This window comes from Mycena indigotica (genome assembly GCF_014461135.1).
Source record: "Mycena indigotica strain 171206Taipei chromosome Unknown Mind.scaff0007, whole genome shotgun sequence".
In the NCBI taxonomy this organism is placed as follows: domain Eukaryota; kingdom Fungi; phylum Basidiomycota; class Agaricomycetes; order Agaricales; family Mycenaceae; genus Mycena; species Mycena indigotica.
In genome coordinates, this window is record NW_023503006.1 from 3,907,134 (window position 1) to 3,929,395 (window position 22,262).

At 50.6% G+C, this 22,262-nt stretch overlaps 5 protein-coding genes across 5 annotated transcripts; 2 read left to right on the forward strand and 3 right to left on the reverse strand.

Annotated features, from left to right (window-relative positions):
• Positions 1-4,689: 4,689 nt before the first annotated feature.
• Positions 4,690-11,517, reverse strand: MIND_00891500 (Sister chromatid cohesion protein; the record flags this gene model as incomplete). Its single annotated transcript, XM_037365563.1, has 22 exons — positions 4,690-4,749; positions 4,800-4,950; positions 4,997-5,295; positions 5,347-5,791; positions 5,840-5,924; positions 5,975-6,287; positions 6,336-6,370; positions 6,418-6,556; positions 6,594-6,830; positions 6,878-7,000; positions 7,043-7,468; positions 7,515-7,661; positions 7,710-7,902; positions 7,951-8,153; positions 8,199-8,303; positions 8,349-8,510; positions 8,555-9,032; positions 9,078-9,178; positions 9,222-9,623; positions 9,668-11,072; positions 11,117-11,333; positions 11,388-11,517. 22 exons carry the CDS (start codon positions 11,515-11,517, stop codon positions 4,690-4,692), a joined length of 5,856 nt encoding a protein of 1,951 aa, XP_037218805.1.
• Positions 11,518-11,756: 239 nt separating this feature from the next.
• Positions 11,757-12,553, forward strand: MIND_00891600 (60S ribosomal protein L25; the record flags this gene model as incomplete). Its single annotated transcript, XM_037365564.1, has 4 exons — positions 11,757-11,973; positions 12,023-12,218; positions 12,265-12,484; positions 12,539-12,553. Exons 1-4 carry the CDS (start codon positions 11,928-11,930, stop codon positions 12,551-12,553), a joined length of 477 nt encoding a protein of 158 aa, XP_037218806.1. The 5' UTR covers positions 11,757-11,927.
• A 42-nt stretch (positions 12,554-12,595) lies between these two features.
• MIND_00891700 (60S ribosomal protein L7) lies at positions 12,596-13,533 on the reverse strand (the record flags this gene model as incomplete). The annotated part of the gene is made up of 2 exons (XM_037365565.1): positions 12,596-13,480; positions 13,531-13,533. 2 exons carry the CDS (start codon positions 13,531-13,533, stop codon positions 12,596-12,598), a joined length of 888 nt encoding a protein of 295 aa, XP_037218807.1.
• A 44-nt stretch (positions 13,534-13,577) lies between these two features.
• MIND_00891800 (Conserved oligomeric Golgi complex subunit 2-like) lies at positions 13,578-16,646 on the forward strand (the record flags this gene model as incomplete). Its single annotated transcript, XM_037365566.1, has 11 exons — positions 13,578-13,934; positions 13,980-14,060; positions 14,108-14,377; positions 14,428-14,655; positions 14,702-15,178; positions 15,230-15,440; positions 15,490-15,608; positions 15,659-15,730; positions 15,777-15,975; positions 16,023-16,323; positions 16,370-16,646. 11 exons carry the CDS (start codon positions 13,578-13,580, stop codon positions 16,644-16,646), a joined length of 2,592 nt encoding a protein of 863 aa, XP_037218808.1.
• Positions 16,647-21,016: 4,370 nt separating this feature from the next.
• Positions 21,017-21,924, reverse strand: MIND_00891900 (uncharacterized protein; the record flags this gene model as incomplete). Its single annotated transcript, XM_037365567.1, has 3 exons — positions 21,017-21,426; positions 21,467-21,632; positions 21,688-21,924. The coding sequence occupies 3 exons, from the start codon at positions 21,922-21,924 to the stop codon at positions 21,017-21,019; spliced, it is 813 nt and encodes a 270-aa protein (XP_037218809.1).
• Between the last annotated feature and the right edge of the window lie 338 nt (positions 21,925-22,262).

Sequence of the window (22,262 nt, forward strand, 5' to 3'; positions counted from 1 at the left end):
CTGGAGGGTGTGAGTAAGTAAAGCAACTGGGAGACGCGCAAAGAGACGGGCATACCAGCAGAACGAAGGTGACGGCGACGACGAGAGGTTGTGGTGGAGGGAAGACAAGCAGGAAAGGTGCGTGACCTTGTTGACGAGCACACGCGTTTGATCATGATGTATGATCATGCCGTAGCTCCTTCACAATCTGCCATCGCCGCTCGGGCGGCTGTCAGGCGGCTTTGGTGCGCTTGCCGTGACTCGGAGCAAGCCGTAAGTGCATAAGTCCGGCAGTCTGAGGCCCCAGCTCGACTTGCTCTGCGATGGAATGAATGAACAATTGGGCCGCTGCTCATGCCGATGAGTAGAGTATGTATAAGCAGCGTGCAACGCCGGAGTCATTATTTTTTGAAGGGTCACGGCAGTTGCCGCGGCCAGTCTCGGGGAAGCGAACACCGCCGACGGAGCTCGAGCGGTGTTTCAAGGGCACTTTCAGGGTATAATTGCGTTACCGCGGAAGAGAAGCGACACAGACCGGCAGATATTAATTGCACAGGTGACAGGCGGCAGGGTGACGAGATGTAAACCCGGCTGAGCAAGCAGGTATTCTCTCTTTGTTCAACTGGCTCCTGGTCCTTTCTTAGTTATTGCTGACGCATTCTAGCATTTTGTTTTACCATCTAACACCTTATTTTGCTTTTTGCCCCACTCCGACCCCAAAAACACCGCGAAAACCACGCGTTTTTGACGCGCAATCCACCAGATTTTCTCGGAGGCACTTCACCTCTCGGCGCTCGACTTTCTGTGGCCATCACCACTCACATCCAAATCCAAATGAGGCAATTCCCCCGGTATAGTACGGGCTCTTCTCCCCCCGCCATTTGCGGCTTGGGTCAATTCAGAACAATTTTCTATAATCATTTCGCGGAGCTAATTCAAAGCATCCGCAGCCAATCGCCCTTCGCGATGGCAACGAATTCGCCTAGAAAGTGAAAACTCATCTTTGTGCATCAACTCAACAGGTAGCGACGGCGGCGGCCGATCAAAGACCCTGAATGATAGAAATAGCATTTCGCAACCATGCCCGTGCTTCCGATTGTCTGCGCAACCCTGTAATCGTACGATCTTCGCCAAAACATTGTTGATGCACTTATTGATTCCCGTGCCATGAAGCCCGCGTTACAAATCAAGGGTGAACATTGATACCACTTGACAGATGGATCCGTGGGGCAAACCCTGAGCGATTTATTTCCGTCCTGCGACCTTCAGCCTCAACAGAGTTGTCCTGTTTTGTCATTTTTCAGTTTGGACTTTGCAGGGGAGACTTCAGCTCCAAATAGACTTGGAACTATTTTCTCTAATACAGGCAACTCTCAAATTAACTCGCTTAATGCTTGGCAACTGACAGGTCTACATTCTACAGAAGCTATTGCGCCGACAACGGAACGGACCAGGCCCAGATGTCAACTAAGCGAGCTCCACCGGTTGGCGGTATAAAAGCTCGCGACGGTTCACTCTCGCGCATGCCTCCCTTTCCTTCTCCCCTCACTGACCCCGATTCAACGCAAAGTCAACCGGCACGTGTTGGTTGACTTTGCATCGAGTCGGGCATCGCACACCTCAGCCTCTTCCATTCCTCCTCCATGATACTTCCATGTCGCCGTCGTCCTTTCCACCCAAGTCAGTCCCCCGACCATGCTCGGACAGGACACTTACTTCGTTTAGCTTCCTCACCGGTCCACTAAACGCTCCTCCTTCGTTTGTCCTCCCATCCACTTGAACTGCGCTGACTGTTGACTAGAGTCAAGAACGTCGTGCTGGTCGCTGGACGTTCGCGGGTTGTGGGAGGTATGTGGTTGCCAAATTTATTGACTTGCATGCTAAACACAACGTTAGTTCCTCTACGATTCGAAGCCAGAATCTGTACCGTTCCTCGATCTCCCCTCATTATCTCCGTTGCTAACCGTCGTTGCAGATTTTGTCGTCGTTTGGGGATGGGGGCGGTCCTGGTCGTTGAGGGTTGGCCATTTATGAGAGGTACGTGCTCGTCATGCACATTTACTTGTTCGCTGACTCTATTGTCAGTTATCTCCTTCAACTTCAAGGTGCGCGACAACAGTCCTACCTTGCTCCGTTTCGAACCCCCTTTCTTTCCCGCTCGCCGTTGTTGAACATGTTACTAAACCTGATTGCAGACATTGGTCGTCATTTGGACGTGGAACGCGGTGCTCGTGGTGGCGGATTTGCGCGTTGTGGGAGGTAGTGCTCGTCATGCTCATTGAATTGTTCACTGACTATATGATCAGTTACATCCTTAACTTCAAGGTGCGTGACGACAGTCCTACCTTGCTCCGTTGCGAACCCTTTTCCCGCTCGCCGTCGTCAACCATGTTGCTAAACCTTGTTGCAGACATTGGTTGTCGTTTGGACGTGGACGTTATGGGAGGTATGTGCTCGTCATGTTTGCTGACAAGCTCACTGACTACATTGTCAGTTGCATTCTTCAAATTGCGCGACCACAATCCTACCTTTCCGCGATTCGAACCCGAAATGTCGACCGTTCTTCGATCCCCGTCGCCGTTCCTGACCCGCTTTGAAGATTTTGGCGGCGCTCGTAGTTGTGGGTTGGCTTTGGTTTCGAGGTATAGGGTGGCTACATTCCGACTCGCTTGCTAACGAAAATGTCAGTTCCAGTCCATCTGGGGAAGACAATCGTACCTTGGTACGATTCGCGCTCGAGCGTAGCGCCGAAGGGCAAATTTGTACCATTCCCCCATCCCTCGTTCCCAGCGCCGTTGCTAACTCGCCTCGTAGATCTGCTCGTCGTTTTGGCGCAGGTCGCAGTTGTGCTGGAGACGACTGGCTTGCTGTTTGCGCTCGTATCGTGTCCCTTTCGCAAAACTAACGCGGTTTCAGGTTAGCATCAAGCCGCCGAGTTGGGGATTGAGAAGCCCATTTTGTGGTAGTTGACGCATTTGCAGTTCGGCTGTCAGTGTGGAGTCGTCAAAGGGAGCGCACGGTGGGTGTTTTCGCGGTCTTGAGTTAGTTTTGCTGACGCCTACCTTGTTATATAGCGATTTTGGCGGGCGGAGAGGGCGGTGGTGATGCTGATTGGGCCAAAGCCGTTGTGGGGGGGCGAGCAGCGGCAAGCCGGCAAGTTTGGGGACTTGCGCGGCGCGGGGGACTTGGACGTTGGCGGCCCGGGCAGGTTTGCGGAACAGCCGAGTAGCCTAGCTAGACGTCGAGTATCGTCCTTCGGCCGGCGGTTGGCGGCAGCGCGAATGGCCCGCCATGAGTTTGCGTGAGCGCGAGAGGTCGCCGCTTCGCGCCTGAGCTCGACACGGCGGTGGGCAAAAGGTCGCTGTCAACGGGCACGTGGGATCGGTCCGGCGTTTGAAGGCTGTGCCCACCTTCCTTCTTTTCCCCCGACGCGTTGTCTGCGCTGAGCTGGCCGCCGACTAGCCCGTTGCTGGGCCCAATGAGCGACACCAGACTGGCGGACCCGGGCCGAAACTGTGGCTGACCGCCACGGCTTGCTTTTCGGCGCGTCGGCTGTTTGAGGCTGGGCCGATTGAAGCTGCTGGCTTATCGAGCCGACAACCTAAGCAGCTGCCCCAGCCTGAGAAAGGTAAGCTTCAGAAGTTCTTCAATGCTATCCCCGAAGCTGCTGTGTCCAACGCGTTCGAGACTGACGCGTCGCGTTTCCTGTCGACGGGCCCAGTGAACGAGTGAGTATCCTCGTGCCGAGGCCATATTTTGGCTTGCTCACCGTCGTTTGCAGGCATTGCTGGCCTTACCGGCCCCACGTTTGGGTACCGTTAAGGCATTTACCGCGCCCTACCACGTTTTTCTCGTTGATAGTTACCTTGGATGCAGGTCTTGGTGAGCGCTCCTGTTATTTCTTGAAACCGGACTCACTTGCTTCTCAGATGTGTTAGCATTGCGCGCAAACACGGACGTCTCGGTCGGCACGCACAGCTCGTTGCCCGTTCGTCGCACGTTGCTTATATGGTTTTTGCTTTTACTGACATGATTATATTATAGCATTCGCGCTGCTGTTCTGGGTGGTGCCGTTGAAGAAGCTTGTCCCGAATGCCTTGAAGACTACAAAAAGGTATCTTTCTTGGCCAATGCGCTCGTTCAACGCTGCCAGAGCGGGTGCACTTGCAGTAAGTACATTATTGTGCAACTGACTGTCGTGATAGCTTGCCTTGCACTGCTTGTGCAGACTGTCTGGGTCTTGGTTACTTGCCTGGTAAGAAGTGCCGCGTTGTTGATTCTTGAAGTTGCACTAACCTGCTTTTCAGATGTGCCAGCGAACGGGACCTCGTACGGGGAGTAGGTAGCGCGTTGATTGGGCACTTGAAGATTGGGGTGCGGGCAGTTAAGATCCGCTGGGAGGAGAAGATTAGCACGTAGATAGGCATGTTGCGCGTTGAGTCGTGGACGCGTGGGGCTGCTTCGACGGACGTGGAGGCGGACGTGGACGCACACGCGCGCGCGCAGGCTTCGACGTGTTTGCGTGGACCTGCGCCGGACGCGGACGTGAACGCGGACGTGCGCCGCACACAGACAGACACAGTGTATACATGATTTTTTATTGCACATAGAGAATTACAATACATACTTGGTTACTATGAGTGCGGTGATCTACAACAAGTGGAGGATATAATGTAAGCAATTGCTGAAGCGAGGATCGGTACATGGGTATCATTGGAATTCATCTTGCGGTTCGGCGGTCACCCCATCTTCATTCCAAACAGCAAGGAACTGATAAAGAAAATGTCAGGACCAGTGAACCCTGCACAAACTGTGATTACCTTCTCCTTCTGTGCTTCACAGTCGTCTGAGGTCAGGATCGGGGCCGTTGCGAATGGTAGACGGTCCCAAGAAATGGCGTTCCTGTGCTTCGGGGTCGCGGGCCTGTCGCCAACGGCGCTCTTCTTGTTCATGACGAATTTGGAACATTTTCTGGAGGTGTTCAGGGGGGTTAGCATGCAGGAGGCGCGAGACGCACTCTTCGGACAAGGAGTACATGGCTTTGAGATGCGCTTTGAGGAGCATCACGATGCCGATGATGACCGACGCGCGCATCAACGGCGTTCTGCTCTGGGGGGCTCCATGGTCGACCTCCATCGCGATGTCTCCGCGAAGCTGGGAAATGAGGTGGGACGGCGAAATAATCTCGAGCACACGCATGCCCTCGACAGACAATATGGCCGTCAGATCTTTGATGACCGTGATGACCTCTTCTTGCGTTTTATACTCGAACGACGCAAAGTTCTCGGCCATATAGCGCACAAAGTCCACTTCGTCCTAAACCCATCTCATCAGAAACCACAACACACAAAATCTTTCCACACTTACTTGCGTCGCTTCGTCAGCACGCGCAGGGTGGAACACTTTGGCCAAGAGCTTCAGGAACTCCTGTCGTGTCTGTCGTTTCTCCCGCACAAGTGCATACCATCTACCGAGCAAAGCAGTCCCGTCTCGGTAGCCGTGCACGTGGGCTGGATCAATTGTGCGCTGGTAGTCGAACGAGGCGCGTGCGCTTTGGATATGCCGGGTATTCAGAAGAGACGAGTGCTTTTGATGGAGCAGACCGTGCAATGCCGTCGCTCGTCCCGACAACACAGGATTAGGAGAAGTTTCCAGAGCAACGATGACTGGGAAGGACTGCAGAGGATGTGCCAATCCTTGTTTGATGGTGAACGTGAGAACGTCAACAGCAGCCACCTGAATGGCCGAATTTCGCGAGAGGGCAGCTTCTAGTATATGCGCCATATATCGCTGAACGACAGCTGAACTCACCCTGTTCAACATGAGTGTCACCACTAGTACCATGGCAGCAGATACTCACCCCGAGTCAGCGAATCCGTCTGTGTTGCCGACGAGTTCATCCATGTTCACATCCGCCTTGACCTTGGACTTGATAGCGGATGTGTCTGCGAGAAAATTCAGACGCGGACGAATGCCCGAGAGAAGAAGCACGTACCCTTCTGCTTAGCCGCGTGCTTGTCCGCCTCAGAGATAAGGAATTCCTGGAACATCTTCAGAAGACGTCCTCGGCGGTCTTCATCTGACGAAGCAAAGATTTCGTCCATAAGCTCAGCTGAGGGGGTTGTCGTCATTAGAGTCGGTTGCGCACGGAACAGACACCCTTTCCCCAAAGATTGAGTAAAAACAACTCTGAAAGTAATGCGTTGGGCTTTACCGAGACAAGATAGCAGTCGAATTCGAAGAGCTGGATCCGTGAATTTCTTGTACAGTTTCACGAAGCTGTCGAAAACAGAGTCGATGACGGAGCCCTGCGCATACTAAGAGGAATATCCATTGATGCTGATAAAGTATCGTACCGTTGGGTTGATAGAGTCCAAGTCAGTGGCAATGGCTACAAATCGAAGTGAGCCAGTAAAAGTCTACAGGAACCTGACCTACCCGGATTTTCCTCCCGAATCTTGTCGAAATCAGCATGCTCACATACCAGAGCAGTGATGACCACGATCATCGCGAGTTGACGCAGGTCGTCGGAAGCAGAGGAAACACGGATACTCCGCTGAATCAGGTCTGGAATGCACTGAGAGGCATGAGGAGCAGTGCGGAGGGAAAAACACACTGTTGCAAGATTTGAGAAGAGCAACCAGACGGACAAAGTCATGGGTGAGGCATTGAACGACCGTACACATACAAGCCACAGCATCGTTTAGGCCACTCAATGAAGGTGGTTTGACGACCATGGGCTGCAATATACTTTGTAAGTCTTGTCCGAACTTGAATGCAGTTTTGGGCATATGTGGGATCGATGCGCGGAAGATCTTGAGGACATATTCGTTTGTCGTCTGCTCTTCCTGCTGTTGGCTTATCAGCAAGAGTCAACAAAGGTCTTGGATAAACTTACAGACGTCGGCTTTGCTTTCAAAAAAGAGAGGAGAGTCGATGCATGAGAGTGCGAAAAAACGGCAGGATAAGCGGCGGTGAACAGATAAATTGTTCGAACACAGTTGATCACCGTCTGAGTGATCTGGATATGAGTCACGAACTGCGTAGCAGAAGAAAGACTTACAAAGCCTGGGAGGTCGGTTGCATCAACGAGAGCCTCGATGAGAACTTCACAGATCTCAGCATAGCGGGCGTGAAGATTTTCGCTCGTCGATATGATTTGATGGAGGATGTCTTCCAGCGGCGACTGGCGGTCAGTGAAGCAGGCAGCAGTGCCCATGATCACAGCCACTTTGGTTTGCAGAGGCGGTTGCTCTTGAGAAACTGGGTTGGATACAGAGCCTCTCGATTTCAAGGCAGATTGTAGAGGCAAGGGGAACCACAGCTCTTCAATCGTCTTGATCGCCAGGTCCTTGACGGTGTCGTCTTCGTCAACCATACGCATAACAAGTCGTTTGCAGATGTCAGTCCTGGTTTCGATGTCATGGATCACAGTGTAGTACTGCTTGAGAAGTTTGATGACACGTTTCCGCACTGACAACCCCGTGTCCTTCGGCACATCAGACGACCAGGAAGGTATGGTAAGGAATGCCTACAGCCATTCGATCCGCGATTTTGGTGTAATAGTTGCCTGCGACCTCCGGAGAATCGATCATGTACTTGCCAATAAGCTCGACAGCAGCATCCCGAACAGCGGGCGACGAATCAATCAAATGGCTCTCGATTGCACGACGAACATTGGCCTGGGAGTCACGTGATCAAAGGGAGTGTGTGAAGCAACGACGACCAACCTCGCCGAGAATGGTGGGGTCACTTGTCACGATTTGGCCCAAGGCTTTCAGAGCCTTTGTTCTGATGAAGATGGGTGGTGCATCGAGAGCGCCTAGAATGACATTGAGAATCGGGTTGAAAGAATTGCGCAAAGTTTGGATTGTGCCGATCGCTTCTGACGTTCGGTCGATTCGCAACGCCTCCTCCTGGGAGCTGCACCAGTTTCAATAGATTAAAAGAGAAAGAATGATATCCACTTACCCGGCATCGAATACATCTGCAGGTTGCTCCTTCCACACAGCATGGAGAGCTGATTTGACCTTGTTTCCGAAGGTCGTCAGTTGGGCGCTGTCTCTCAGCACAAGATCTTCCTCCTCGTCTGGATGTGAAATCAAGTCATCCAGGCGCCTTAATGCAATCGCAAGCTCTTGGCCAAAGGTTGCAGCATGCAATTCACGAGCACTCTAAGAAAAAATGTCAGTCAGGGCACTCCAACGCGGAACACGGACATCATATGCCTGTTCCTCGGATGAGCGTTTGGAAAGATGAGCAACAACATCGCGGTGGCTTGCTAGGAGACGTTCGAGGCCTTTTAGGTCCAAATTGGCCACGAGCTATCTCGTGTCAATTATCTGGAACAGTCGCAACATTAGGCTTACGTCATCTAAGGGCTGGAGTGGTTTCTTCGTTATCGGGTCGGCCTCGCACTTCAATGTTGTGCTTCGTATTCGTGCCGCAACGACACCCAAGTGGTCTAATGCCATTGTTTTGACAGCATTGTTGTCTGTTTGTGCCGATTTGATGTCTTCGAGAGACGTTAACTGCACAAGTTCAGCGAGCAAAGGTGGTCTCAACAGAAACGAACCATGAATCGCGATGCGATATTCAAAATCACGCTCGCCGCTGGGAACTCTGGCCAGAAAAGAACCGCTAACATGTCCGACATGAAATTATCGAAGATTGCCCTATATTCAGCCTCATTTGAGTTTTTAGTCGCCTTAGTTTTGCCAGATCTCTGTGTCAGAAACATGATGATTTTCTTTGCAGCCTTATGCGCAGATTCAAGACCAGTTTTGTACAGTCGGATTTCCTGAATGATGTCAGAGCGAAAAGAGCGAGGATGAAAAGAAAATCTTGCCGCATTGTCCTGTTCATCCAAGAAGTCTTCGTTGGCTAGAACTTGACTCTGGCTCTCAGAAAAACTTTCCTGGCGCCGCAGAGCGATTTTTTGTTGACGTTCTTTCGCAATATTGGCTGAGCTAACGCGAATATCATGTGCCGACGTTTGAACGAGTTGCAGTAGAAGGGCAGACACAGTTCGTATGGAGCGTCCGTCTCGGAGCCTGTACACTAAGTAAGACAAGTCGAAGACGAGACATAATGTTTACCTGAAGTTTCCCGCCTTTTGTTTAGTGTCGGATAGTTTGATCAATGAGGATAATATTTCTTCTATAATCCAGTCCCTTTGATCATCGTGGTTTGCAAAAATCTGAGACGAGTCAACGATGGCTTTGAAGAGAAACGGAACTGACAGCACGAATCAAGGATAAAGCATCCAATCGCAAGGCACGCATAGCAGTGTTCCCAAATGTTCTGATAACAGGGTTGTCCTTTTCCTTCTTTCCACCAGCCTCTTCACTTGAATCCACAACAAAAAATGGTCCGATCGCAACATATACAGCCTGAATAATAATAGCATCCGACATCGCCACAGTTTCGGTGTTGACTAGTGCAGTAAGTCGAGGCAATGTCGCGGTGATTGCTCTATAAGTTTCGCCAAGCATTTGCCGATTATCTCCGGTTTTGAGAACATGTTGAAGGGGTTCATTGGCAGCGGCGCCACCAACGGAGGCCTCGACAAAGGGATAGATAATTTTAGTCAGCTGATTCTTGACGACACTGAGGCATGCGGTGATGAGCTCTTCTGAATAGATCTGTGAATGGTTAAACCTAGATCGTGATAATTGTGGCCGCATACTTGTTTTGTCAGCCGTCCTGCGCTCAAAAGCGTCAAACAGCATTCTACACCCAACATACTATCCCTCGCAAGCTCTAGTGTGTTGGCCAGCGTTGCTTTGTCTCTGTCGGTCAAACCTGCAGGAGCATCATCAGCTTGAACTGTCTCCGGTTCAGCCTCGTCTCCGGAGGCTGATTTTGAACGTCGCCTGGGTTTACTCTTCTTGGTCGGCTTCTTGGGTGATGATGAGGCAGCGACGGGCGGACCAGGAAACGGATCAATGTCCTCGCCCGCTTTGACACTTCGCTCGAGGATTTTGAGGATTCGCGATAGAGTAGGGGTGTCAACATCAGCGAGGGACTTTTCCTGTGCCCTGGGTGTGTTACCCACAGCAGCGGAATGTCTATGTCGTTTGCCTGGTTGGGCGACCTGCGATATATACTTGATAAGTTTGCGGATCAGTGTATGGTTGAGCAGCGGGTGAATGGCGTCAGTGGTCGTGTGATGTGAAAAGAACTCCGCTGGAAGAAGGGCGATGTCTGTATCGGGCATAAGGGCGTCTTCAGCTTCGAAGATATCCTCCAGCAGAGAAGTCAGTCTTTCTAGTGATGACCGTTCGTCGCGATCGCCCGTTCGCCTAGCCGAGGTTATAACTTTTGAAGGCGAGTAACGATCCTCCTCTGACCCATAACCACCAAACTCATTTGGTGAATCAACTGGGGCACGTATGGAAAATTTGAGCGATGATTTGGGAGTGATGACATAGGGCACGGGTGGGACAGCGACATAGTCTAGTGTAAAACGCTTCGAAGGCGTCGAACTAGGCGTGGCGGGCATGCTGGCACGAGACCCAGCTGCGCTGCTGGGAGTAATTGGGACGGGCGTCGTGTGCGGTGAGTTCAGCCGCTTCAGAGTCGGAGAGTGGAGTGCATATTCCGACTTCCTTTTCCGTGGGGTGATTATAGGGTGTGTGGACTGGATAGCAAGAGGATCAGGACTTTCCTCGACGAGCTGTTTCCTGGCCAATGGCGGAGGGGTTATTGCACGAATTGTGGGAGCAGCCTGAAGCGGAGTTCCTGACCAAGTCGGAACGGGAGGCCTTGAAGGAGATGTGGTCATCTGGGGCAGAGTTGCAGCTTTGTGAGTCGAAGTTGTGCTATCCGGAACGCCTGGTGAATTCTGGGCGATGAATTGGTCAAAGAAAGCGGGTGACTGGTTCGGTCGGTAGACGCTGCCAGACTGCTGTGATGATGGTAGTGGACCCAAGGCATTTGCAAGTGAGGACGACGAGGTGGATGGTGGAGGTGGTGTGGGATAAGCGGTGGCCGGATTCGTTCGGTGCATTATAGCCTGGGCAAAAGGATTGGAGCGATAAGTCGACAGCTGGGCGGTAGTCGGAGTCCAAGGTGTTGGGTGAGCATAGGAGCTGACGAGGTGTGAGCAGTTGTCAGATTTCTGACAAACACTCACTGCTCGACTTGTGCCGAAATCATGTTAGACGCCTCGTTTCGCGCGTTTTCCCAATATACATCGCCATTATGTGGACCGGAGGCTAGATATATGGTCTCTGCTGGGTAATTTGTGTACTGAGGCGGTGGTCTGCCGCGTGGAAGAGTCGCATAGTACTGGGGTTGAATAGCGGATGGTGGAGCAGCACTTAAGCTGAGAGAGCTCAAATGACGGGTTACTTGGATTCGTATATTAACCAAACATGTTTAGCGCGCGTGTATACGGGGCTTACCGTGAGTTGAAGGATTGGCAGAAGCGAAGGGGTAAATCGACAGCAAAGAGTGCGCTGATTGCACCGCGGAGTGCTCTCCAGACGACTGCGGAGCTGCTGAAGAGTTCTGTGTCGCAGGCCAGCCTGACATGGCTCAATGAAGGTAGAGGAGCGTGACGTTACGCGTTTGTGACTAATGTGTCTTCAATTATTGATTAGTCGGAGTCCTTCAAGCAGTCCCTTTGAATACAAATGTACTGGCGCAGGACGTTACAAGAATACATGATATGTGTAATCTGCTCTAAGGATCACTACCAAGTGGGCCCGAGTATAATTAAATCGTATCGTGTTGGTGGTGGTAGGCTCTTTTGATGGGATCAGACGAATTTTTTGACTTCACTCGCTCACCTCAAGACGTATGTCGTTCTTTATATTTCCCGCCGCTACGTCTCCCATCTCAACTCGGATGGCTCCGAATGCACTGGAGGATAGCCTGGATTGAGTTTGGGAGCGATCGAGCGGGAAAAAAGCTGGATGCGTGACTAACTTTCCTGCAGACAGATGGCGACGACCAAAACGACCAAGGGCAAGGCCCCTGCCCCCAAATGTGAGAGTCTGACCCCGTCTATTGGCTTATAATGTTGACTTGAGAGTAGCATCGGCCAAGGATAGCAAGGCCAAGGCGGCAAAGAAAGCGGCGTTGCAAGGCGCCAACTCACATGCAAAGCGCAAAACACGCTTCAGTGTCTCATTCCATCGCCCAAAGACGCTTCGTCTGCCTCGGGAGCCTAAATATCCCCGGAAATCCGTTCCCCATGCTCCAAGGATGGACCAGTTCCGGACAGTCGTCTCGTGCGTCGTCGTCGCCCTTCCTATATCTCTCGTTTACTGGCATTAGACCGCTCAACACTGAATCGGCAATGAAGAAGATCGAGGAGCACAACACACTCGTTTTCATCGTCGACATCAAGTCCAACAAGCGTCAAATCAAAGACGCGGTCAAGAAGCTATACGACGTTGAGGCCGCTAAGGTCAACACCCTTATCCGCCCCGATGGCAAGAAAAAGGCATATGTTCGTTTAACAGCGGACCATGACGCACTCGATGTTGCCAACAAGGTGTGTTGACTTGTTTTTTTCCCAAGTATACGAGCTGACGAAAAAAAACAATAGATCGGTTTCATTTAATGTATAGTCGCATGTAGCTATGGTCGTATGTCTTATGCAACATTATCGCCGAGTGAATGGTAGTTGAAATGCTGACAATAATGCACGCGCCCGGTTTTCTGCCCCCACACCAGTAGCATTTGTCACGAAATGGATATGCATTCCATAGGTTTTTGGATATGCGTCAACGTTGACCTCTATTTGTGGGAAAAAGGCCATCGCTGCGGGCTCCAAGCCCATTGATACGACGCCAGAAACAGCACTGGGGCTATTTTCTGAAGCCCCGGCGGGAGGGAGAATAATTCCGGGAAAGTCCTTTAGTCGCGGAAGGACAAATTCGACGAGGTGCGCCAGAAAGTCGTACATTGGGGTACCTTTGAGCTCAACCTTGACGCCAACGGGAATGTTCGGTCGAATCCACCCACCCACCGATTTTTTGCCATAGACCACTTGGACTCCGCCAACCTTATGCCTGCCCGCACCCTTTTCTGTTTCTCCCGTCAATGCTCGCATGGCCATTATGAGACCCAGTAAATTCGACCTGCTCGCGATAGCTTGCTTCATGAAGGAATGCAGCACAATCTTCTCTAGCCGAATCACATTTTCGGGTGTATCTGGTGGTGGCGGAAGTTTGCCTCGTTGGCTACCTCCCACCGGAGGATTTTGACGGAATTTAGAGTATGGATTTGTTGGGTCGTGTGTTAATCGTATTTGTCGCGGCGGTGGGCGAGGCCCGGCTTCGTGAATGTAGGTCATATACATCGCATTGTCTTGAACCGAAGAGTAGTAGTAGTCTTCAAGTCGATTTGGAGAGTATTCACGCCCAATGATATTAACATGCGGAATGGGCAAACGCGTTCTCCAGTCGCGTTTCAGTGGTTTTCGTATCGGGGGCGGACGACCAAAACGCGTCAACGAGCGAGCGACACGCTGGGGAGTATGGATTGGCTGAGAAATATGAGCACAACCACAGAATTTGCGCGATGACCCATACATACCATTGCTGCGAAAAGAAGGAAGGAAACTGTCACAATGTCACTCTTGGATGTCGTCCACCGACCCGTATGACCTCGACAGACTTGCAGAGGAACTCGTAAACCGAGAATCTGGTAGGGAGGGCAGCCATGAACTGCCTATATACATACCACTCGATCATTCCAACCCATACCTGACGACCCAAGTCTTCGACGTCGAAGGGTTTCTTCTTTCTCGTTCTCACACCTCACTGCGCGACCTGCGTTCTGAGCTACGCGACTACCTGTCCACTCTGAAGGAAGAGCTGGTTAAACTCATTAATGACGATTACGAAGCCTTCATTAGTCTCAGCACTGATTTACGCGGCGAGGGTGCTCGTTTGGAGCGCATTCAGCTGCCTCTAGATGGTCTGAAGCTTGAAATACTGGTACCACTTGTTTAACGCGTCCGGCTACCACTTAGCCAACTCCAGGAATCGAAACGGGAATTACACGTCATTCAAGACACGATCCAGGATAAACTGGCTAAGAGGGCAGCTTTGCGAGAAGAAAAGGTGTGTTTCACTTTAGTGACCTGTTCGCGTCTTGATTTTATAGCTAGGCGCTACTACATCTACTTCTCAAGATATCCGAGTCTGTGACACGGTTGGAGTCGCTCCTCCTTATTGCATCTCCCCAAGATGATGTCGAGAGAGTGGCATTGGACGATTCTCGGCCAACTGAGATTGTGACGGAGGAAGGCATAGACGATAGGACTCGGAGCAACAAAGCAAAGCATCTGGGCCGCGTCGCAAGCGAGTATACGCAACTCCTTTATCACACAAGTAAAGCGCGAGCAGAGAAGTGTGTGTTCGTGGACGAGATACAATGGGTTGGTGCTAGACGTTATTTTCGCCGTCTACCCTCCCTGACGCTCCACAGCGTATCGACAGAGTGCGCTCTACCTTGTCCTCAGACTTGGATCTTCTCTTTTCGACCGCGCTTATTGCTCTTACGGACCCGAAGCCAGACAGCAAAACGCCGGAAGTGGAAAAGGCCAGGCTAATGGCGGACCTCACCGAGTGCTTACGAACATATGATGCGATGGGTTTGTGGAGGGACGCAGAAGACGTTCTCAGACGCGATGTCGTGCGTCGTTTTGTCAAAAAGGTATGTCTCCAATAAGATCAGTATTTTTTGGTCTCCACCTCCACAGTCGATATTCCAAGGAGCATTGGCCGCACCACCATCACCAATCGTGCCCCACACACCATTTCGGTCATCGACAACAATCGTTACAAACCCTACTGACGTGCCTTTACCGCCCCGCACGCCATACACACCATTTACATCATTCGCACTCAAAACTCCGTTCAAGTCACACCTTGCCAGCTCGCCTTATGCCCACCTTCTAGACGGCGTCGATGATCCTCTAGCTCGGCTTTATTCCCAAATACTTCGTTTTGTCGAACGAGATCTCACCAGAATCATGGGAATCGCGGAGAAAATTGCCTCCAAATCTACCTCTTCGGCCTTGCAAGAAAAATCGCTGTTGGCTACTTCTGATCTCAACACAGACGACCATGGTTTCCAGATTATGGCAAATGTCGTCTGGGAGGAGCTGGGAAGATCGATTATGGATGAGCTGGGCCTTGTCGTTTTTGCTGCTGGTCGTCCAAATGAGTTCAAACAAGTACGTCCCTCTTAGTTCCCTGTATAATTCTTGTGTTGACTTGGCACGAAGCATTATGAAACAACGCAAGCCTTCATACGATCTCTTGAGTTTCTTGCTCCCTCTGCTCACGCCGTCGAAACCATGCGCGCTCACCACGTTTATGTTGCGTTTGAACGCCGATGGCAACTTCCAGTGTACTTTCAGATGCGGTGGAAAGAAATAGTGGGGAAAATGGAAGAGGGCCTCGTCAATCCTGAAGTCGAGTTGTCATCAGCCGCTGGTGAGTTTTATTCGATGCTTTGACTGTCATTTGACACTTGGCTCAACAGATAAGCAATCTTTTGTCTCTACTCAGGCTGCTGCTGTATGGATTGCTATTACTGCTTGCTGGAGCGCTGAAGTCTTTATTTCGGAACTCGGCTATCGATTTTGGAGGCTGACACTGCAGGTTCGCCTCTAAGCCATCGATTACGTTTCCTGCGCTAACAGTTGATGTAGCTGCTCAGTAGATATCGAACATGGCTGGAGAACAGTCTCATACCTGATGACAAACGCTCCAGTTTAGACAAGGCGAGCCTTTCCTGAAGCCATCCCACCAAAGCTTACTTGATCACAGGTTTCGCTTGCACGAACGGGAACACCCGTCGATGGCCAATCCTTTGAGACCATGGCTGCAGACGACGCTATTCTAAAGCAATATGCCACAATCATCGTCGATGCCCGCGCTATGAATATTAACGTCCATACCTTGTGGAGACAAGAAATTAGTCTTATGCTCCCCGAGACGACGGCAGAGGAGCGTGTCGCAAACGAGGGTTGGTCAACACATTCCGTTTAGCCAATGATGATGATTTACCCCCAGAGACTCTGCGTTCGTCTTTGTCAGCGATGGAGGCAACAACCTCTTCAATGAGCTCCCACATTGTCTCCATTTTGACTAAACGCTGCTGCGACGCGCTTCTGCCTGTCAAATCTTTGTCTTCGACGCTGAGGGCGATGTCCAACAAAACAATACCCAAGGATCCCAGCCACTTTGTGTCATCCATTTTGCGACCGATCAAGATATTCTTTGGGATTGGTGTGGGGCATGGTCCTGGATCCGCTCTGAAGGAAGACTTTGTTGGAACCTATGCAAGCGACATTTTCGAAGGTGTTTGCCAAAAGTGAATCTTTTTCTCAGTACTCCATGGAGCATCTCATCATTTCCAGGTATATTTTATATCTGACGGCGATGAAGAAGACTGAGGAGTCTCTTCGGCGGCTGAAGAAGGGCAAGAAGTCCACCTTCTCACTCTTTGGTGGTGGTGGGCCGAAGGATGATGATGGTCGCGACGAGGAACGCATTCGACAACAGATGATCATCGATGTTCAGACATTTGGAAAGGATGCAGAGTTGTTGGGTGTGGTTTTGGACACCAGTCATTGTTATGCGGAGCTGAAGCAAATGATATATGCAATTGAGGGCGAGAACGATCACAAGGTCTAGAGAGGATGTAGCTACTTACAGCCGTTTGCAGAAAAGTTGGCCACGACGGATTTTTTGATGATCAACCAAAATTTTGACCGATTTGGGTCCTGGGCTTCCAGCGGCCATTTCTCGCTCAATAATCCATATTTTCGCGTAGATTTTTGTATATTATGAAAGTACTCGAAGAGAAGAATGCAGTGGTGTGCTCAATGACACGAAACGGAGAGAAATTGGATGAGAATTAGATGAAGCTCGAGATTTCACTGAAACACACTGCAACTCGACGAAAACACAAGCTGGCAAGCTAGTGAATCCACTGGGATAGTCCCCAAAGAGTCCCAGACACAAGAATAAAGCTCCTGTAGGGTATAAAAGCCTACCTGGTCACAGCAGCCAGCTGTGTACTGTTGTTGCTTGGTTGTCCCAAAGCTAAGCAGAGAATACTATACATATGACAATGGCATGCTGCCCCAATAAGCTCCCATAGATAAATACAGTATACTGCCCGCCTCCATGGCCTTTTTTTGGTGCCCACAACTTGCTCTACATGTGTATTGACTCCACTTGTGAGGCTGCACTATGGATAGAGCATTTACCTATGAAATTTCTAGAGAAAGACTGCAAACAGTATCTAATTAGCTTGCAGTGATATTTGAGAGACATTGAGTGGCAGCAAGGGGACATGTAAGTGGTCAGAGGGGAGAGTGAGCATATGTGATACTTACTTCCGCGAGATGACAATAAGCACAGGCTGTATGAGCCCAAAAAGCTCGATAACTCATTTAAATGCTCAATATATTACTCAGATTGCTTTCCTGGTGCATAAGCCTGCATGCAATGAAGAGAAACTTGTCATTTTGCAAAAAATGGAGGTATTCTCAATTCTCATCCAATTTCTCTCCGTTTTAGGGTAGAGCATGGGTCAGGGTCAACCCGCAGGGTTTCAGGGTAGGGTCTGTCAGGGTCAGGGTCAGGGTACACCAATTTCTGAACCCGGCCAAACCCGGACCCTTTCAGGGTCAACCCGGAGGGTCCAATGAGCTGTTGTAATAGGACAATTCCCTATCTAAACATGATTTTTGTGAGTTTTGAGAAGACAAAAAAAATCATATGTCACTCAAGTCACTCATGTGACACGTGACATAGAAGTAAACCAGATCAAATATGCTTAAAATCTTGAGGAAAAGGTTACATATGCTATATCTGAGCCAATATCATATAGCAAAAGGTATATTATGTCAAAATTATTGTCCCAAATACATCTTCTGCTTCCATGTCTGCAACCCGTGGGTCAACCCGGACCCGGTTGGACCCGTACCCAGAAGGGTCAGGGTTAGTCAGGGTCAGGGTCAGGGTCAGCCTTCTGAGACCCGGACCCGGACCCGTGCTCCACCCTACTCCGTTTCGTGTCATTGAGCACACCACTGCATTCTTCTCTTTGAGTACTTTCATAATATACAAAAATCTACGCGAAAATATGGATTATTGAGCGAGAAATGGCCGCTGGAAGCCCAGGACCCAAATCGGTCAAAATTTTGGTTGATCATCAAAAAATCCGTCCGATTCCGTCGTGGCCAACTTTTCTGCAAATGGCTGTAATTAATATCATATAGCCATGGCTTGTCTGACATTTCTTAGACACCAAGCAGCCGCGCTGTTTCGGCAAATAAATCGTAGGACATGCTGCCAGAAAGGTGGCGGCGGGTCTCACAAGTACTCCCAGCGCTCCCTGAACTCGAGCGACAATCCGGCCCACCTATCGTAACTCTCGTATGTGCTTGCTTCCATGTACATCGGCTGGGGGCACACGCCTTCTCGGTCTTCCTTTGACATACCCGACCGCATAGTTTGCAGAAAGTTGAGTGCTTCATCCGCCGACATGCGGCGACAGACATTTCTTGTGGTCATCCCTTCTAAGAGGGGAGCGAGAAGTGGAACGGATGGCGTCAATGTCTGGAATTAGCGTGAGGAATCTAAATTGTCCCACCAAGATTACAAACCTGGAATTGTGAACACAAGTAGATCCCAAGCTAGTCTCGGTACACAGCCTCTCACGACACCCTAAAAGGGACACCCGTTGTGAGAGTCTGGCACTAAGTGCCGACTTTTATCAGGCCATTGCGCTATCATTTTTCCGAGGTGACTCCCACGCCTGTCAAAAGCCATCTGAGAGCGCAAACTGAATTATCTCGGGCATTACTGCTCAGAATGAGCTCAAACCTGGTAGATATTATCTTGTATAGCTATAAAATACATCTATGAAAAAAAAAAAACGTGTTTTACGCGTTTTGATTGCCTTATTGAGCGACATCATCAGTCCCCAAGCCATACCTTATCCTCATGTTTCCAGCAAGTTTGTATGCACTACACTTGCTCTCTCTCTTCCACCACCACCCACCAAACAGTACCCCAGCAGCTCAGACCATACCAGAAATGCCTAGGAACAGCTATGGTCTCAGACCAAGTTATCAACAAATGGACTCAGATGATCCTTTTATCATGGAATCAGAGGCAGTCTTTACAGAAGGGGGTCAAACTAGTCCTCCCCAGCCTCAAATGGATATTGACCTGCCTAGTGATGTGGAATTTCATCTTCTTGATGAGTTTCTACAGTCAGAGGATGATGAAATTCTAGGCTATGGTGAAAATGCTAGAGCACCCAAGCAAACAGATACTCAGAAGACAATCAAGGTCCTGGAGTTCATGAAGAAGGAGTGTGGCATCAGATTCTCCCTCAAAGCCCTTCTGACAGAGCTATTTACATCCTCAGATGGCTATGTGAAAAATGTAGCCCAGTCATATCTGGGAAGAGATGGTGCTATCCATTTACTAGATACTGTTCTTGGAGATAAATACCTCAAGGATGAAGCAGTATGCAATTGGATCATCTCTAAGGCTGCTGAGATTTGCAACCATGAGGCTAGCCATTTGACTGATGCGGCCTACTATCACTACGGACATTAATGTATTTTCTGCCCCAGAAAATGCACAGAAAATTTGAAATTTTCTGAAGATCTTCTGAAGATTTTCCAAGAATTTTCTGTCACGGAAAATTTGGAATTTTCCATCAATCTTCTGAGAATCTTCTGGAAATTTTCCGCGTCAGAAGATTTCCAATTTTCTGTCACAGAAAATTTTCAGAAAATGTAGCACTCGGATCTGTGATCCGGCCAATGACATTTATTCCGGCATACACATTGGTTATCAAGGCAACCAGTTGGACCACAACATTCACTCTGATTTGTTGTAATTGCATGTAAGTACACAAGTACACAAGTACACAAGGGTATAATATTCATACTGATTGTGCCGCGTACACAGCCTTTGGCCCAGCAGCAGGGCGGTGGAAGCAAAGCAACATGCAACACGACATGCGCGCCCTGATGGCTGACGTGGCTACAAATCGCGCCGGCGCGTAAGTCCTTCCAATCACTATGATACCTCAGCAGCACTCGTCTCAACCTCCCCGTCCTCTGAATCCGAATCTCGCAAGAGATAGTAACTCCTCCAGCTCCCCGTAGCTGCTTGTCGGCCTCTCCTTCAAGACATTGTGAACCCATGGAAGCAACTCGTGGACTTCTTGCCACACCTTCCCATAGCGTGCAAGTGTGTTCTCATACTCGTCAGGGTCGTCGAAGTATCGCCTGGCTTCCTCCGCAGACCGTTCGGCGTTTATCACGCACACACTTTCCAGCTGGGGAAATGCTGTTGCGAGAAACCAGACCGCGTGCCACGGGCTAGCTCCAATAGACGATTCGACGATGTCAAACACCTTGAGTGGACAGATACACGAATTTTGCGGGGGGAGTTTCTGACGGGATGGACGAGGCCGCGTCTACGGTGAGCCGCAATTCACGCAGATGAAGACAATGCTGAGCGAGGACCGAGAGTGACAAACGACTCGGCGTGCCCGGCCAGCCCGGCCCCGGGGTGCCGGTGTGGCTTGAGGCTGAAACTTTCTTGTTGGCGTCTGTATGCAACGTTCTTGGCAAGTACGAGGGCCTCGACGAGAGGCAGCGCACATGCGAGCTGCCCCAGCAACTGGTTGTCCATCTCCAGCCCATAGCCTATCTCGATTTGGAGACAACGGAGATTGCCATAGCGAAGAAGCGGCGGGACGAGCGAGTGCGGGTGCGGGTAAAATGTCGCGTCGTAAACCGAGTCGACGAAACACAACTTTGGTCAGCTGGGCCACGGAGCAGCGCTGCGCGAATGTATCGATCAGCTCGGTGACAATCCGAGTCCCCAGCTGCTTAATGTCAACAATGAACCAAGAGAACGCGAGCGTGTTACATGCCCAAAGGAAGTATCCAAGGGCATTGATTGCAAACCGGTCGAGTCGGGATCCTGGAGCAGTTGATGTATATCTGGGTCGTCCGCGGCTATGTTTAGTCGAAGGAAGCGCAGAGCGTTGAATGGCAGTCTTCGCTCATGAATGTGGCCCCCCGGTATTCCGAGTCAACCCCCCCGTCCAGGAAACGCAGCTCCAGTTCTGTCAAGTGCGGCAGGCCTGCGATATGGGAAAGGCCAACGTCGTCCAGATTTCCGATGGCAAGCACCCGGATGTTCCTCAGCTGAGGCGCCATGGGATTGACCTCGGAATATATCGGGTATTCAGAAAGGCGGTCGTAGATGCCACGGGACTCGAGCACGAGCACTTGCAGCCTGCTGGCAACTGGTAAAAGGAACCCCAAGGCAGAGTGCCGGCCCATTCGCAGTTGAAGATGTGTGAGACGGGGAGCGGATATCATGATTAGGATGAGTTGCGGGAAGAAGGCCTGTGCCTCAAGGCCGGGATCTGCCGTATCGCACCACCAAGTATTTCCCGTGTGCCATACTAGCTCCCTCGCATTTGGAAACAACGCAATCCGGTGCAAGTGGCACGCGGCAACCAGGAAGCCATATGCCAGAATATTCGTACGGCGGACAGATCAGGTGGCGAACGCGACGCGTATATCGCAGCGCATACAGCAAGTCGTGCGGCCAAAGTGGTTGGCGGAGATACTGTGGATAGGTCAAGTCCGAACTAAACTCAGAAGCACGACGCAGAGGTGCAAACCAGATCAAAGCCGCCGTCTGCACGGCCGGCGCAGTGCAAGAGGTCCCCCGGAAAGACGTCGAAAGTGGGGAGAATATTGGTTTGCGTAAACCACAGCGCATCCAACACGGATTCCGTGAAGCCACGACACGTTCGTGCAAGACTCGCCAGCCCACGCATGCTTGGTGCTGTCCTGGCCAGGCGCAATTCGGCGCAAATGAGATCCAGCAATTCTCGTTCTTGGAGGGCGGCGTGCATTGAGGTCAACTTGAAGTCAGGGAAGAAGAGGCAATCAATCAAAGTCTCACGGGCATTGGACCCTGAAAATACAGGCAACGGTAATTAACGAGCGGCATGTGCTATGGGTAGCCTAGTGGGGTCGGAATAAGATAGAATGATAACAATAATGGCGATGAGGACAACTTGAATCATGTCGGTATCGGGAATGGTATTCGAGCTCATCATATAGAAGCTGCCCAGAGTCAGAAATGGCCATCGCTGACTACGGCCACGAAAGCTCGATATGCGTCGCTTGCATATTTGGACTTGTCGGTGGGAAAGGATGATATGAAGGCAAGAAGACACGAAACTGAGTT